Below are 17,648 nucleotides of genomic sequence, written 5' to 3'. Positions count from 1 at the left end.
CTATGTAGATAGCGTCGTTTTAAGCGAACAATAGTCCAATCTAATGAAAGAATACAAGAGCGTAATGGTATACTGCATATTTAAATTTTACTAAAAACACGTGATTCAGGCAATTAAAGTGACAACGGGAAGTCAACTAATAATTATTTTTAATGTTTTCGTGAATAATATTTAGAATAGGTACTGGTTAAGATGGATCAATTAATTGCTTAGGACATACATCTTTTCATACTTCAACAATGATATATGAAAGATATGAGATAACGAACAGTATTCAAGATCAAAAATCTATAAAACAATACAAAATAGGAGCAGAGCAAACACGGACCTCCGAAACACCTAAGGTGGGATCAGGTGTCATGGAAGAGTGAGCAACCCATAAGGACCGGTCACACCCGCCGTGTGCTCCTTGTCATGATCGGGAAATAACGGAAAATCCGTTGTCAGTTCCGTCCATAAGTAATAGACTAACAATTAGTATAAAAACGTCAGTCAGCATTTGACTCAGTGATAAATTGTATTTGCTGACAATGTCATATAACAAAGAATATTATTTAATGACAATGTATGGATGCTTTTGTAGATTACAAATATATAAAACTACATAATAACAATGATTTCGTGGAGAATAACCTAATGAGAGAAAATTACAAAACAGGAGCAGAGCAAACACGGACCTCTAAACATCAAAGCTGGAATCAGGTGCCATGGTGGAGATAGCATCCCCTGCTGACCGGTCACACCCGCCGTGTGCTCATTGTCATGATCATGAATTAACGAAAAAATCCGTCGTTAATTCAGTGGATAAATAATAAACTAACAATTAGTATGAAAAATTTCAGTCAGCATTTGACTCAATGATAAATTGTATTTGCTGACAAGGTCATTGTATCGAGCATAGAACTCACGAAATGAACTTTAAATGAGACGGTTGATATTCTTGTTTTATCAACTTGCTTGTCAGTAATTTACCTCGTTTTAGAAATTGTTCATACGTAGAGCATGCTCTTGCGTATCAAATCAACTGAGATATAAAACCTCCACGTGCAAATGATGAAGGTATATCGCTGCATAAGTAATGGTCTGAAAATCATAAAACAGTAAAATTTTGGAACAGAACATGCAGAACCTCTTAAAGTAGAAGTGGAATCAGGTGCAATAGAGGATTAAGCATCACCTGCGGACCGGTGTCGTATAGTGAGATTTCTCTCCAAGGGAGACCTCCGCTCCGAAGACTGAGATTTTCCGCGCGAAAGACTGAATATATAGTGAAACATATGTTAGGAATGTATCACTATTCATTAAATGGTCATTTATGGGTAGTTTACTTCAATGTCATTATATATAGAGATAACAAGCATAACTCAGGCTCAAAAGTCTATTTTATTGAATAAGCAGCTGGTTCTTAAAAGAATTACATATATCACAATCACAAAGTGATTTAGTCAAGATGCAAACAGAATTAACTATGTACATGGATGTTTTATACTGTTAAGTATTTTCTTTGAACAAATACATCAGAAACAAAACAAAAGTTGGATGTGCTATTCGCGAAATAGGGGAGTCATGCCTTTTTATCTTCAAAGTTATCGGTTACTGCTGAAAACTGTTAAGGAATCTATTTGGGAAACATTTTCCTCAACAGTGGATTGTAAAGGAAGAATTGTGCCTACGTCCTCCGATTCCTTCAAAGTTTTGTCTCATTGGCATTTTGTCAATAACAACATTATGAGTAAAGGTACTTGAGTTGATTGATCAGCAAAATTATTTTCTTTTGTTGTTGTTATTGCAATGCTTCCTCGCTAGTTACACACTTGGCTCAACCAGAAAAAAGAATTAAGCTGAACTGCTGATCGACAAGATCTGGTGTATTGCAAAAACAAGAAACAGAATAGAAAACAGAAATAACAACAAACAGAACAGGAAACGGAATAAATAATTTAAATTTCGAGAAATAATAGATGATGAAACATGTATTACAGAGATAATATACAATTATGGACTCTTTTGGTGTTGAATGTGGTTTGTTATTCACCAGAAAAATATTCATATTGACCGAGGCGAAGCCGAGGTCAATATGGATATTTTTTGGTGAATAACAATTTGAACCATATTCAACGCCAAAAGAGTCCATAATTGTTTTATTATATAGTCGGGATTTGAATAAAAAAGAGAGTGAAGGCTGTATGACGACACCATTTTCATTTGCGATCTTCCATTGTTGAGAATAGAAAAAAGTCTCCAGATTACTCTTTGTAACCTCCGTGTTCTCCTTTCCGAATTTTGCTATAATTATGTAAGACGTCCAAATGTTAAAAAATAATCCTGAAATAGGTTTGAATAATTGTTTTTCTGCTCAGATACGGGGACAACTGCACTTTACCGGTACGTCCAAATCATATGGAAATAGCACGTGCTCTTTCTCTATAAGAGAGTCACGCGTCAGCGTGACGATTTCGCTAAAAAGGCAATAAAATGCAAAAATAACCTATTTTTTGAATTCCTCGTCATTTTTCATGTTAATAAACTTCGTTTAATTAACGAAGTTATTAATTAAAACTAAAAGCACTTTCAAAACAAACCATTCACTTTCATTCTGTCGGCCACATTCCAAAGTCGTGACGTTGTTAAGCACGTGACTTATTTCAGTGCTGTGATTGGTCAGGGTAGGTGACGTGAAATAGAAAGTTTGACTGCCACTCTATATGATTGTAAACAGCGATTCAACATGCACCTTATTTACGATGATTTGTATTGTGTTTTCTATAAATGGATATTTTTAATTGACTGACTGCAGCATTCTAGAATTTTTGGAAATTTTAGCGATAAATGTGATCCTTAGTTTTTGGAAATGTTGAATAAGTGGAGGGGCAAAACTTATAAACATGCAGTGAGGACGGTCTTGTTTCGAGAAACAGCAATCGGCAGTATAAGAAAAATGAAACGTAAAAGACACATCTTAGATTTTTGGAAACAGAGCTGCTGTTAATCTAACATACTCCTGGATTTACGAACTAAAATATCTAGAGATTTCAATTTGCAAAACACTGGATTCTTTACAATCATTGAGACTACATGGAATGCAGTTATATAGGAAATCTCTACTAAAACAAGAATGCACTAGGATAGTAGCTATAATTAAAAATTGACGTTTATCTCCTTCATCACCCATAAAAACGTATTTACAACTCAGTGCAAAAAAAGACACAATAGTTCTATCTGTACGATATGTATAGTGACACATACGTATGGCTCCGAGTCTTAGCGCAGATTTATCTAACGACTAAGGTAAGTTTGTTTTATTCATTTTGTTTACGTATTGGGGGCTGCCGCCCCCACACCCCCGCTTTAAAAAGCGAAAACCCATTTAGATATCTTTTATCTCGCTTCGAGAGTTTCTTACACAACAAAATGGCGTCGCCCATCATAGTTGATACGTTGCTAAGTTTTTACGCCGCGCACTTTCACGCGCGGATCTGGAATCAAAATGGCGGCCGTACCGGTAAAGTGCATTCTATCCCAGATACGTAGCTCGCTGCAGCCGGTGCAACCATTGTTTTATACTGTATAAAATAGTTAACAGTGAAACATAAAGAACTAGACACGCCAAGGACCTGTTTGGCCCTTGGATTTATGAACATGCAAGTTCATCAATCAGTTCATACTCGAAAACCTTTACTTATTAAATTTAAAAAGCTGACAACTTACTTAAAAACTGTCAAATATTTGAAGGGTTAGTACTAGGGATTTCGTATTTTACAGGTATATTCCTAGTGACACGACCTTCTTACAATTTTGACCTTGACCTTTGAAGTTTGCACGCGCAGTGACCCTCCGGTGAATACGGCCACAATGGTTTACAACGCTGTTCGATGTTTTGATTGTGACGTCACAATGCCGTTGCACGCGCAATGACCCTCCGGTGAATACGGCCTCAAATCCGGTGAATATGTAGTGTTATGAACTGTTTGCGTTTGTATAGATTATATAGGGACTATAAATAGACTATATAATAATCTCTGGTATTTATATCAAAAGTTACATTCTAGAGTTTTATGATAAAACAATTCCTTCGCATTGACATTGAATCTTACAACAACCGATATAACCAACTAAATACGTGAATTTAATGGAATCACGTTTCTTGTACGTGTTTAGAATTCAACTTTGATCCAAGCTATAGGAAATGTATAGTTGAGAGAGGCACAATACGCTTGTATTTGGTAGATAACAAGTGTAGATAACAAGTAATAATAATATGTTCTTATATGAATAAATTAGCTGAACATTAAAAGACAATTTGTGCAGAAGTCGTTGTTTCTGAATAATTACATGTAGCTGGTGTACCCAAACTAAATCCAGATGAGGTAATTGTGTTTAATAATGTCCCCATTTCTTCAATCTTAGTAAGCCGTTTATTTTTCTCAGGAAGCTTCTGGTAGAATTGATTCGTCTTATATCTGGTGAGCTTATGTGGAATCATTAATTGGAAAGCTTTAGCATACAATTCTCTCAAGCAGTACTCATTGCCATAGTAAAGACACTTCGTAAGGTATTCGACGCTATTTTCATAATGGTTCTGTACTTTTGATTTCTTGAACTCAAGTTCAGTTAATAGCCATGTTTCACACTCCATTAAAATGCATCTTAAATCGTACTCTTGTGCTAGTGGCAAAAGATCTGCAATACTTCTTTCTGAAAAGAAAAAATAAATCATTATTTTTATGAATGTTTAACCAACGTTTTTAACGAAGTTAGGTTTTTTTTAAAGAGAAGGATATGGAGATAACGAACAGTATTCATTATTATACTTCTGTTAAAATGTTTCCTATATAAAGTTAAGAAGGTAAAATAGTTATCTTTTATAGTTCAGGCATAGCAAAGCTATACCCCGGGGTATAGTTTTTGCTATCCACCCTCGGAGAATTTTCATGCAATTTTTGATTTCCAACAATAAATCTATTGACTGATGATGTCATAATGATTTCAGTAGCATTGTGATGTCATCAGGATTTCAGATTATTCTTGCAGTATCTTACTCCCAAAAAATTCAAACCATAGAAATTATATTATACATCAGTATAATAAAACGCTTATCCACTGGTTGTGAGTAGGATAGCTCTTTTATCAAACCCTTGACAGGAACTATTCCCCTCGGGCAAGCCCTCGGGGAATAGTTCCTGTCGCGGGTTTGATAAAAGAGCTATCCCACTCACAGCCAGTGGATAAGTGTATAATATCAAAGTCCATAAAATATAAATTAAAAAGCATATACCAGAAAGAATAACATATTCTCTTGGAAAAATACATCTCAGAAACAAAATGAAACTGGAATATTCCTTTCCAGAAAGACAAACTTCTGCTTCATTCTTTTCTTTAAAGTCGTCAGTGAACATTTTTCTGAATACAGGTGATGCATCCATTAGCACAGCTTTGATTACATGTATTTTCCTTCCTTCCACGATGAGAGTTAGATCTGTTAGGTCTGGATCGTACGGGAAGTAGTCAACTTCTTGTTCGTCTGGTGTCTTGAAAATTTTGTCTTCTATTTGTGTCGCCATTCTGTTGTTTTAACCTTCCGGAGAAGGTAAGTCAGACGTATTATGCTTGAAAGCGGAAGTGAGTTCTAATGTATGCTGTCACTGATTGCAAATATGATTTTTTTATGTTAGTTGCCATTGATTATCTGGTAAATTAAGAATTGCGATTATAAAGCTCAATAATTTCAAACATGGCAGCTAGCGTTCATTAGAAAAAAACAGTGGAGGGGTAGATCAATTGGGTAGAGATTTATGTTTTTTAACAAAAAGCTAGTTATGCTTTACATAATTTGCACAATTATTATATCAACCAAGGGAGGATCGATCCGAATAAATAGAATTTAAAAAATCATTCCGAAAACATTTACATAATTTCATTTGAATTATTGCGCAAAGCTTTTCTTGTAATCTAATTACATGTATTCAGAAACTTTATTAATTATTACCTTGTATAAAGTTAAACAGCTAGTATTCAGCAAATACATTCCAATGAAGCTAAAAGTAACTTCAGACATTAGGAAAACCCCTAGTAGCTTAATGACCAAGTCGCTAAGATATTATTTGAGAATATCTTTATAAGCCACTGAAATACTAATTTCCCACTTTAAGGACATATGCAACGTAGTTTGAACGTTTTTGTTTTTGCCTATGGGGTTGAAGAGTTCCAAATCTTAAAAGAACTGTTTGCTGCATTTAAATGTTTACATACATGTTTACACTGAATTGAAGACGGATTTTTTCGTTATTTCTCGATCATGGCAAGGAGCACACGGCGTATGTGACCGCTCGACAGGGGATGCTCACTCCTCCATGGCACTATTCCACCTCTGATGTTTTTGAGGTCAGTGTTTTCTCTTCTCCTATTTTAGTATTGTTTTATGGACTTTTGATCTTGAATTCTGTTTGTTATATCCATGTGTTGCATTAAAATCAACTTTCAATGAAATTTTTTTTTTATTTATTTTTTTTTTTTTTTTGAAACTAATCATTCTTATGTAACTTTCAATGAAATTACATAAGCATGATTAGTTTCAACGCACAAAATTAGTAATCCAAAAACTTCTAGAAATACTAATTAAGTCTTCTTCTGTAAAATATATTTAAAAAAAAAAAGAAGAATTTGAAATTTGATAAAATTATTGTAGACACTTTCAAAAATCGAAATTCGGTTGAAAAATTCACGAGTATTTTTTATCGTTGTCTGGATGATATTTCATTAAAGAAATGTCAACATACTGAGTACTAAGCATACTGTAGGCCTTTCAACTGCCGCTAGGGTTCATTGTTATGAACGATAACTCATTGCTGAAACTTGTTTACCCATACGAAAATGTGTAGTTAACCGTCAACTAGTCGTCAACTAGCCGTCAACTGATAATGCGAAAACAGTTGACCATGGAGTAGGTCCGAGATATATCTAACTGCTTATACGCAAGTCAGTTTTTAGCATTTCCCAAGTGTTTCTTTGATGTCAGTAGAATCCAGTGGTTTTAAAATTAAGCACTAATATTTAACTTATAGATTCGGACACCGTTTAATTATACATATAAGTAAAATTAAAATTTTGAATTAAAAATAAAAGTGAAATCTACCCTCTTTCTTACTTCTAACCTAATTAAATGTCTATACTCGGTCGTTCTTCTTCGTGCTTAGTAACGTACACAAATAAGATAATTAACCGGTGCATTTACTTGTAAAAATATATAATGTATATATTTATATATAATTTAATTTTACTTGTAACACGTCATTTGATTGGATAAAAGATTTTATCCATTTTGTATAATATAACTTGCCTACGTCACAATGAGTTACGTCAAAAACGTATTACTCCGCTTGACGTTACATGTTACTTTTAAAATTGAATCAATGTGAAGCCTTATTCTGTGGGAAAAAATATCTCATTGTCTGCACTGAAATTAAATTATAAGGAATGAAGCTTATTTCAACTTATGTTATCCGATATAACAAAACTTGGGGCAGTTTAGCTTTTTTATAAACCGCTTCGCGGTTTATAAAACGTAAACTGCCCCAAGTTATGTTATATCAAAAACATAAGTTGAACATGTTGAAATAAGCTTCATTCCTTAAATAATAGGAAGCGTTATGGTGCACACACAAAAAACATGACATTATATTTTCTTCTTAATAACAATCGTCAAAGAGAGTTAAAAATATTGAATGTAGTCTGTTCCTCATTCATTTGACCCTGTTATTTCAGGTAGAGTGAAGACATTCTCATTCTTTTGGTAAACACTTTTTGTGTACAAATGCTGAAGCAGCCTATATGTCATTCCTATAAATGATAACTCATAAATCGGCACTTTCACACCTGAGTTACCTGTCCTTAAAAAACAACATCGTACACGTCAATTATAAATAATTAAACTTTTTAACCATTTAATTAAATGTATACATTTAAGAAATAAACAACGTTTTTTAGTGAACATGGCATTATGAATAGCAATTGCTCTGCTGGCATATTCCATGATGCGCGCTAGCGCATCATGGAAAATATGCCAGCAGAGCTATTGCTATTCATAATGCCATGTTCACTGAATAATCGTTGTTTATTACTTATATTTGCATTCTTTGATTTTTTTTTTCAAGAGTATCAGAGGAAATCCTGACTTACATAAGGACGCAGCTTCTTGTCTTCAGTAAAGAAAAACATACGGCTTTAAAATCAGTAAACCTGATTAATGCTCCTTTTCTCTAATAAATAACATACAATTTATAAAGTATTTCCTTCTCAAACACAGTTATCTGAATACAAGCAGCGCTGCCATCACATTTTTGTTTTGATATAGATGTGACGTCATCGATCAACGTTATTAAAACCCTCTGACAAAAATCAATAGTCCTAATTTTTACACTATGATGAAAATGAGAATGCTTTTATAATGATTATTACTCCAGAATACTTTTCTATAATTTTTTTTAGTTTTTCTATTTATTTTTAATAGCTGAAATCATTCTTGAAATAGATATACTATAGTTAAAGAGATTTTCTCTTTCTGAATGTTATTACCCAAGTGTGAAGAGTTATCGTTCTTTGTACAAATATGCATGATACGAAAAAATAAAAATTTGGCAGTTCTCTATAATTTTAAAAAGTTTTATTATACAATTAAATACATTGACCAAAATTGAATTTTTAAAGATATAAATCAGCAATTTTAAAAATTCTGAATTTCCTTTTTTCAAAGAATATTATTAAAAACATTTTTATTCCTCCTTTGAAACATTTCATATATATACTTCTCAACACGGTATATATGTGTCGTAGAGGTAATTCTACACGAGTACGATAGAGCAATTGTATTCAGAGTAGAAGCAGTTGATGACTACGTGTTCATAGTGGGAGAGAGCAGTGGATATGCAAATAAAGTTATTATTATCTTTTTTGGTAGTTTCATGTACCTATAAGTCTATCTATGAAATGTTTTTACCATATGTATAACTTGAAAAAAATGTTGAAAGGCCTACATACTAAGCAGAACTTATCGTCGGAAACCCACGGTCGGGCTCGCTTCTAAGGAAGTTGCTTTTATGATGGGTTTCCGACAATAGCAGAACTATGCTTAACATTTCCCAGTACATTCAATACTTTGATTATGGAGAACGTGTATGCATCAGAAGAACTCTTCAATGTAAGAGTCGCTTTTTGTATAACTTCCTGTTTTTATTTCTCTTTGAGTCACAAGACTGAAGACACTTTTACGATTTATTTTAAAATTACGATGGTCAGAAGCGAAATGATTAAATAAGAAAAGCAACTAGGATTTTATAGATTATCATTTTTAATCGCTTAATTATTTACACCAGTGTATGTAAACACAAAGGGCCTTATAATGCCGTTTGAATTTGAACAAAGCTGAGTGTATTTTGAAGTTTGCTGAATATGACGAAGTATACTCATCACCATGTTGCAGTGTTTCTGCTTACATTTTTAAGGTACCGTATATTTATTTAGAAAAGCCGTACATTTGATTTTTTTTGGGGGGGGGGGAGGGGGGGTTGTGAGGGAAGTAATGAGCTGATGAACTGGAAAGGACTGATACAATCAGCATATTTAGCATTAGTTTGAATTACCTGATTGTACAGGTCCAGTACAATTTACAATTTAAGTCTTTATTCAGCTATGTAGCCTTATTGAGCTATTCAGAATAGCTTGATTTAGCTTTTTTCATACTTTTTTCTTAAATGTGAAATTTTCTCAGGTAGATTCGAGATCACATGACGAAAACAATCCCTTATTTTTACTGCACCATTTGCCAAGGGTTTATGAGGAGAGTACTGAAAAGCATATTTGAATCTTTTGATAAGTGAATATGTAAAATATTAAATGTCAAATAATATACATGTATCAATAATCCTGATTAAAATGAAAGAAGATGGGGGAACAAGGCGGGCAGAATGCCTATAGCGTTGGATATTAAGAAATCATATTCAGTATGTGAACTGAGTATTTAAATTAACTTCTCATTATTGAAATTTATAAAATTATGAGGAAAAAAAACTTTTCTGAGAGAAAAAATCTCATAGAAAATTTTTCTTGTATAAAAATATTCAATAGCATTCGTGGGATTCGAACCTTAGCAATAAAAATCCGACGTATCAAATTGCTTTGAGACTAACGCGCTAATCACTATGCTACACAGCTCATGATGAATTGGGGCATTTAAATCATGTTTGTGATATGACCCTTGACTTAAGGGACTTGAAGTATTTCTCGGAAAGATGCGAATGTTTTGTCATAAAAGTGTACTTTTAAGGAATAGTGGGTCATCGCTCCATGTTTTTGTAAACAAAGAAATGTATATTTTATTGCAAACTTTTAGAATTATCTTTCAAAAAAATGGAGCAAAGACTCACTCATACGTAAAAATTATTTTAAAGCCTGAGAAATTGATCATTTTTGTTCTTTTTAGTGTGTGTATGCTTCTTCAGAGGTAAATATTTTCAGTCTTTGTGGGATTTTTGTAAATTGTAGAGATTTTACATTAAGTATACTTTAATATTAGATGAAATATCAAATAAAATTTGGATATAATTAAGATAAATTTTTTCACTGAAATTCTAGTCTGTCACACTATATATAGGCAATTCGCCTGCCATATCCCCCCATCTTCTTTCCTCAGAAGTAATTATTGGTTTTCTGTAATCAGTGATAGGATTTAAGAACCAAGGAATTGTGATAAGCTAAAAGACACGACAATTTGTCTAATTAATGATCAGCTTTTGTGTTTTCTAATTCGACATGTTCTAGATTTGGGTTTTATTACTTAGATTAGTTTTTAAAAGGTGTTCAGTTATCATGATTATAGATATTTTAATTGTATGCATACATTATTTCAGCTACGCATTCTTTCATGCCACAAGGAAAACATTCAGCAATGTTAAATCTACGATCTCTGATGAGTGGAGTCCATCCTATCACAACAATACCGTTAACTTCACCAAGCCTGACCGGGTTAGTACAGTGTAACTTGGCTCTTCCAGATGATGTGTATTCTGAAATCGTACCTGGCTAATTCAATTTATGTTTGAAATGTCGTATAATCCAGAATTCTTTCTAATGTACTTTATTTTTACGATGTGTGTTTACAGATGTAAGTGTTGACCATTGTGTGGTCAAAGAGAGTTTTTAGCTCACCTCGACAAAGTCGAGATGAGCTTATGCTATACCATCGGCGTCCCAGTTTAAGTTTAAGGAGCAGGTCCATTCCCAAGTAACTATAAGCCCTACCCTTACCAAACTTATATGGATGATGCATCTTGGGATGGACAATACCAGACTTGCTTCAGATGCTGGATCTGACCTACATTTTTCAGATGAGTGACGAGGTTAATGTTTTAGGAGCAGGTCCATTCCCAAGTAACTATAAGCCCTACCCGGACCAAACATACATGGTTGATGCATCTAGGGATGGACACTACCAAACTTGCTTTGGATGCAGGATCTGACCTACATTTTCCACTTTAGTGACTAGATTATTCCTAAGTAACTGTAAGCCCTACTTGGACCAAACTTGCATAGATGATGCATCCAAGGATGAACAATCGAAATTTGCTTTGGATACTGGATCTGACCTACATTTTCCAAATGAGTGACCAAGTTTAAGTTTTTGGAACAGATCAATCCCAATGAACTTTAGGACCTATTTAAGCTTGAATATTGTTGTCAGAATAAATACTAACTGTTAAGAAAATATGATATGAGATTTGCATTACTTAAACTGATAACATTCGTCGAGGTGAGCTTAGAAATCTTTGATTACCTATGTTTGTTTTAAAACAGAATTTACACATGTATGATATTTTAGATAAAATGAGTATTTTTCCCCCTCAGATCTGGAACACCCGCCATTTGTTTGACACAAGAAAAGATGCCGAACCATACCTAGGAATTCTGGATGCCGTGTTCATGATTTCTTATGCTGTGGTAATTTTTATAAATTTTTACTTTCATAGACTGGAATTGTTTAAATGTATTCCTAGATTTAAATGCACAGTCACATATAATACAGTTTCTGTATTAAAAACATTCAATATTGTTTTCAACAGTAATTGTATGATTCTGGAAAATTTATGAGGGGCAATGCTTAATACTAATTACTGTTCTCTAGCTGCCTTTTTCATGCACAGAAAATTGTGTGGGATCTGCAAGGCATTTCATTTGACTCTAGACATTATACAATTACAGACTCTTTTGGTGTTGAATATGGTTTTGTTATTCATCAGAAAAATATCAATATTGATTGAGGCGAAGCCTCATTTACTCTTATTTCTTTAAACATTCATTTGATATGGTATGTGTTATAAAAAAATCTTTGCAGGGTCTCTATATAAGTGGAATGATTGGAGATAGGTAAGTTTATACACAAGAATAAATTGCTCAGAGATATCATCATAATCAGATAATATATTTGCATACATTGAGAGGAAAAAAAAACTTATGAATGTCTCAAATTTGTATGGAGTATATTTGAAACTTGAATATCCACATGATCAAGGACTTATAAAATTAATTTATTGGATTCAAGCCATTTTTTTTCTAAAAACAGATTCTTCTAAAAATGTACTTTCAAATTCGTGGAATGGAAATTGATGTGAGTGACTTTGATCCATTTTTAGATTTAACATGCGGTTAGTGCTATCTTTTGGAATGTGTTCATCAGCAGTTACGGTAAGATTACATTAATTTTATTAATATCTGTTACAATTTTTTTAAGTCAACTATTCACAATTGCTATCCATTTTCTCTTATCAGTGTGAAATACTGATACTTAACTTTTGAATCTACTCTGTTCAGAGTTTTTTGAAGTTGGACAACCGATTTCTACCAATTTTGATAGACAGAATGCCAATATATATATGTATATAATGACTTTAAGTTAGCACACTTATTGAAAGCATAGAATAATTTTTACAAACTTCTATAATAAAACAAATACAGTGATATAGCCAAGAAAATGATTTTTATTGGGTCATTTTGCTTACAAATTCTACGCATATACCATAACAACAAGTTATAAGCTTCTCACTTTATTGTGAAAATCCCCACCCTACTCCCTTTTCCAGGGCTTGCATGTAATCAAATATTTTAAAAACCCCTTTATTAAAGCCTTTACTTTGAATCTTCTATGAGAAATATCATATCCTCTTTCTGGCTGAATTTCATACACTTGCCTTACTATTTTTTTAGCTGACATTTTTCGATGATAAAAGTATTCTATTGATTTTTTAATGAATGTTGTATATAACAATGTACATGTATATGAAATAGGTGTTTCTCTTTGGAGTGGTATTTGAGTGGGCACACTTCTACAACAAATACGTCTACGTCATCGTCTGGATTCTGAATGGCCTGCTACAGTCCATGGGATGGCCAACAGTGGTAGCCATCATGGGAAACTGGTTTGGAAAATATAGGTATATCATGTCTTTTTTTATGTCATGTAAGATTAATATACTTTTAAATAATTTTTATGCCCTCCTTCAAAGAAGGGAAGGCATATTGCTTTGCTGCTGTCTGTCATTCGGTCTGTTGGTCCATTTAGTTTCTGTTCATTTTCTTCACAACTGTTGCACATACTGTAATGAAATTTGGTTTACAGATTTATTAGCTAGATATCTAGGTCAAGTTTTGTTTTGGTTACGATTGCACCATTTTTGTCAGAGTTATGCCCCTTGGACTTAGAAAAATTCCAATTATTTGCAGTTCCCGTTAATTTTCTCCGCAGAGATTGCACATATTGAAATGAAATTTGATATACAGATTTATCAGCTGAATATCTAGTTCAAGTTCTGTTTTGGGTACAATCGCACCATTTTTGTCAGAGTTATACCCCTTGGACTTGGAAAAATTCCAATTTGGGGAAGGGGGCATACTAAGTGTTTTACAAACATCTCTTATTTATTACTGTAGAAATTCAGAATTATCAAATGTCTGTATAAATTTTAATATTGACACAACTGTATGAGAATAATAAAGCTCCTTTCCGTCCTAGCTTCCTTAGATATACAGTAAAACTTGTTTAGTACCAACATGGATATAGCAAGAGTAATGAAGTTGATATCTTATTTTAATGTCAGCAAACTTATTTCCTAAATCATCTACATTTATTCATCTTTAATATTTTCTGACTTTCAGTCGTGGGCTGGTGCTGGGTCTTTGGAGTGCCTGTGCATCTGTTGGTAATATTATTGGGGCGTTTCTGGTGTCTGGAGTACTGGATTACGGATATGATGTAAATAGAAAAAAAAACAGTCATAAGACTGAAAAATGTATCATAACTATACAAGAATCAGGCACTGAAAATTAAGTTTAATATTCCCCATTGACTGATCAGCATAATAGTAACTTAATGTATTTTAAGCAAAGCCATTAAATGTATTTGGTAAATGGACAAAAATCATTAGAAAGGGTGCTAAAGTAGTAAAATAAGTACATTTAGTAAATATATTTGATGGTTTTGATTTTCAGTATTACATTTGTTAAATTATAAAATTGCTGATGAAGCAAATATGTGTAATATCATTCCACCATTTTGATTCTGACCTTGATCTATTATAGTATGCTTTCCTGGTGACGTCGTCTGTTCTGTTTGCTGGGGGAGTGGTCAATTTTTTCGGTCTTGTCAGCACCCCTAAGGAAGTTGGTATGTACATTTTCACCCCTTAATCTCCCAAAAGTTCAGTGACAGATAATATAATCAGTCTGTCTGATCTATAGAACCTTTCAAAAGAACCCTCACACCTGGTTAGTCCACCTTCATAATCATTATCTCTTTATCTTTATTTTTAGTGAAAGGTAGAGTTATTGTGTATTTCTGCAAATTTTGAATGCAACCCTACAGAATAAATACAGCATTATCACCTTTCTAACATGTTTATGCAAATGAAAATGTCTCAGTACATGTTGTGTATATATCTACTTTTTCAGGACTTAAGCTCCCTGATGAGGACACTACCATTCATCCTAGAGAGTACTCGGTCCGTGTTAATGGAACAGATGGAGATGGTATATATGAATACTTTTAACATTAAATACACTTGTACATGAAACATATGGAGATCACGAACAGTTTTCAAGGTCAGAAGTCCACAAAACAATACAAAATAGGAGCAGAGCAAACACAAACCTCCAAAACATTAGAGGTGGGGTCAGGTGCCACAATTAAAGAAGATGTCAGCCAGGGATCTTTGGCAAATGGCTAAGTTGAGACAACTCATAAAATGAATAGTTTGTGATTCCAAGCATGGGGGTGTAAGTATTTATGTCATTTGTCGAGAACATTTGATTAAAGCAGAGATGTAGAAATGCATGTTTATCAATCGGCAATTTTAAGGTCTTTTTGAAATCTTGACATAAAGAGAATGTTTTTTTTTTCCTAAATATTTTTTTACCCCTCGCTTGAAAAGTGGGGATTTATAGAGATGGGGATGTCAATATAAATTTGTGCATTATCTATTATTTTATGAACAGTGGATTAAATGTTCTTTTTGATGTATGCTAATTAATCACAGTTAAATTGCTCTTAACAGCAGACAATTTTTATGCACCTGATTGTGCTACTATATAAGCCATTCAAGTACTATGCTTTGAAACGTATATAATTATTTGTCACTAGGGGTACAAGATTGCTTTTAAAGTGCCAAAAAAGTAAACCATGTTTAGTATGCAATTTTTTTTTGTATTTTGATGCATGAATCTTTTAAATACAACTAAAACTTAATTTCATTTCATTGAATTAATTCCCTTTTTTACATGTACCGTATGTTGAATTCCCATATTTTTCTCTTTACAAATGTCAAACTTTGAAATTTTTTTCATAAGCATGATTGTACAAAATTTCTTTTCCCTTAATCATTTTCATCTTTATTCTTTTACCAAGTCTTCTTGATGCAATATGCAAGTGACATTGCCATGCTATAGCAGGAACTTTGAACATTATTTTCAGAACCCATTAATTTGCCCCATGTTTTATGCAACCAAGGTATAGTGTATATTCACACATAATAACAATGTTGATGTGAGCATGCAATAATGTTTTAAGTTTCAAATCCCCAAATATAACACAAAAATTGCTTTTTTCATTCATTTGCTTACCTTTATTAAGAAGATAAGCTGGAAACATCTTTGCACAAGGCATTTTTAATGTGTTTTATTTTAATATATACCCGGTAATTCTTAGTCTCTGTGAGTTGAACACCTAGGAAATATATTCATTACATTCTTTCCTTTTCTAATATTTCTTTTTAAGCTCATCTGGATAATTCGGAGGACCCTTAACACTCTTATCAAATTGTTAAATGGTAGAGTGTCATCCATCTGTCTTCTATGAGTTGTGTGTCTGTCTATATAAAAATTACAAAAAAGATTTCTTTTACAGCATTTGTTAAGTTGAATAAAAATGATTATAGACTAATTTTTTATTTAATTTTTTGGGGGGGAGTGGGGGTGTTATTTGTTTCCAAGTTTTATGAATGTGTTGGAGCTATTACTAAAAATTGACAATGCTTGTTTTGATCTATGTTAGATCAATATTATTTCTATTCTTAAGGGAATTCAGAAAGCTTCATCAGACTTGAGAAAAAGAATATTAGTATATAGGAAATTTTGTGTGATATTAAACTTACTAGTTATAATGTTGACATTAAAACATTATGTGTTCTTGACTGTTTACAGAAATGAACAGTCACTGTTCATGGCTTACAAAATGCTTTCTTTTATAGCTTTAGTTGAAATTGAATATTAGCAGCTTAAATTGAGTTTCCTGAAGTTAAACATATTTTGTTTGATTTGAAATCTGCTTTATTGACCCTAAATAATGACTTGCACAGCAAATAACATAGATGTTCTTTTTTTTGCAATAATATTTTGCTTTTGCTCAAAAATGCACATTAAATGCATGTTAATCATGATGTAAATTGCTTTGATTTCGTTATAATTAAAATAGGTTTTGTTTGATGGAGAGAGTTTCCATATTAATTAAGATTTATATCTAAATTAAAACATGCCTACCCTTCAGAATTCATTTATAGTCTCTGGGTCATTCGAATGTTACTTTTTTATCAAATGGGTTACAGACATCATATACATGTACAGTGTATATATTTCTTATTTGAAAGTACATGTTCAAAAGAGACCAAATATTTTTAAAAATTATATCTGTGTTTTGTGACATCTAAGAATCGTAATAGATACTCAGCTATCAGAAAAAAGTTCAACAGAAAATGAATTTTTAAAAGAACTCATTACATTCAATATTGTACTTAGTCTTTACAAAATAATAAATTTTTTCTGTCTTTCATATCAACAAAGGGGACAGTTATTACTTTATGATAGACATATTCTAATTCTAAGCACTCCTGTAAATTTAAACTTGTTTTATTTGTAGAACATTTGATTGAAGATGATGACACTCCGACACATGGGGCTGTAAACAGAGCAGAGAGTGATGAAGATGGTATGTGTTGTTATTATGTGCTAGGTGTCATGTTTTAACTTAGATTTCAATGCTTGTTAGAACAAAAGCATTCAAACTAGGTCAATTGAAATAACTATTTGTGCATATGTTAAGCTTTTGCATTACTTGC

General features: G+C 32.7%; 2 protein-coding genes across 7 annotated transcripts in view; one reads left to right on the top strand and one right to left on the bottom strand.

The window, feature by feature from the left end:
* Positions 1–4,288: 4,288 nt before the first annotated feature.
* Positions 4,289–5,621, bottom strand: LOC134230784 (uncharacterized). Its single transcript, XM_062712632.1, has 2 exons — positions 5,276–5,621; positions 4,289–4,695 (listed from the first exon to the last, which is right to left on the bottom strand). Exons 1-2 carry the CDS (start codon positions 5,559–5,561, stop codon positions 4,289–4,291), a joined length of 693 nt encoding a protein of 230 aa, XP_062568616.1. The 5' UTR covers positions 5,562–5,621.
* Positions 5,622–9,257: 3,636 nt separating this feature from the next.
* LOC134230787 (sugar phosphate exchanger 3-like) overlaps positions 9,258–17,648 on the top strand; it is an 18,628-nt gene continuing 10,237 nt past the window's right edge. For 3 of the 6 annotated variants that reach the window (XM_062712635.1, XM_062712638.1, XM_062712636.1), the window contains exons 1-11: positions 9,258–9,497; positions 10,902–11,016; positions 11,896–11,988; positions 12,383–12,414; positions 12,681–12,732; positions 13,333–13,478; positions 14,200–14,296; positions 14,623–14,707; positions 14,992–15,069; positions 16,010–16,045; positions 17,450–17,518. In XM_062712635.1, coding sequence (XP_062568619.1) covers positions 9,445–9,497; positions 10,902–11,016; positions 11,896–11,988; positions 12,383–12,414; positions 12,681–12,732; positions 13,333–13,478; positions 14,200–14,296; positions 14,623–14,707; positions 14,992–15,069; positions 16,010–16,045; positions 17,450–17,518 — 856 coding nt within the window. In that variant the 5' untranslated portion in view covers positions 9,258–9,444. The remainder of the gene's footprint in view (positions 9,498–10,901; positions 11,017–11,895; positions 11,989–12,382; positions 12,415–12,680; positions 12,733–13,332; positions 13,479–14,199; positions 14,297–14,622; positions 14,708–14,991; positions 15,070–16,009; positions 16,046–17,449; positions 17,519–17,648) is intronic. The other 3 variants (XM_062712637.1, XM_062712639.1, XM_062712640.1) reach the window with 1 other exon arrangement.

The sequence above is a fragment of the Saccostrea cucullata genome, unplaced genomic scaffold (assembly GCF_032062105.1).
Source record: "Saccostrea cucullata isolate Sc308-1 unplaced genomic scaffold, CSIRO_AGI_Scuc_v1 ctg9367, whole genome shotgun sequence".
In the NCBI taxonomy this organism is placed as follows: Eukaryota; Metazoa; Mollusca; class Bivalvia; order Ostreida; family Ostreidae; genus Saccostrea; species Saccostrea cuccullata.
This window is presented reverse-complemented; position numbering and strand designations above follow the sequence as displayed.

What these genes read in the sequence shown, in the direction of transcription:
- LOC134230784 (XM_062712632.1), bottom strand. Translation starts at nt 5,561, where the DNA reads ATGGCGACACAAATAGAAGACAAAATTTTCAAGACACCAGACGAACAA. An exon ending in AGAATATGTTATTCTTTCTG is followed by an intron (nt 4,696 to 5,275) that starts GTATATGCTTTT and finishes TTTTCTTTTCAG; the next exon opens with AAAGAAGTATTGCAGATCTT.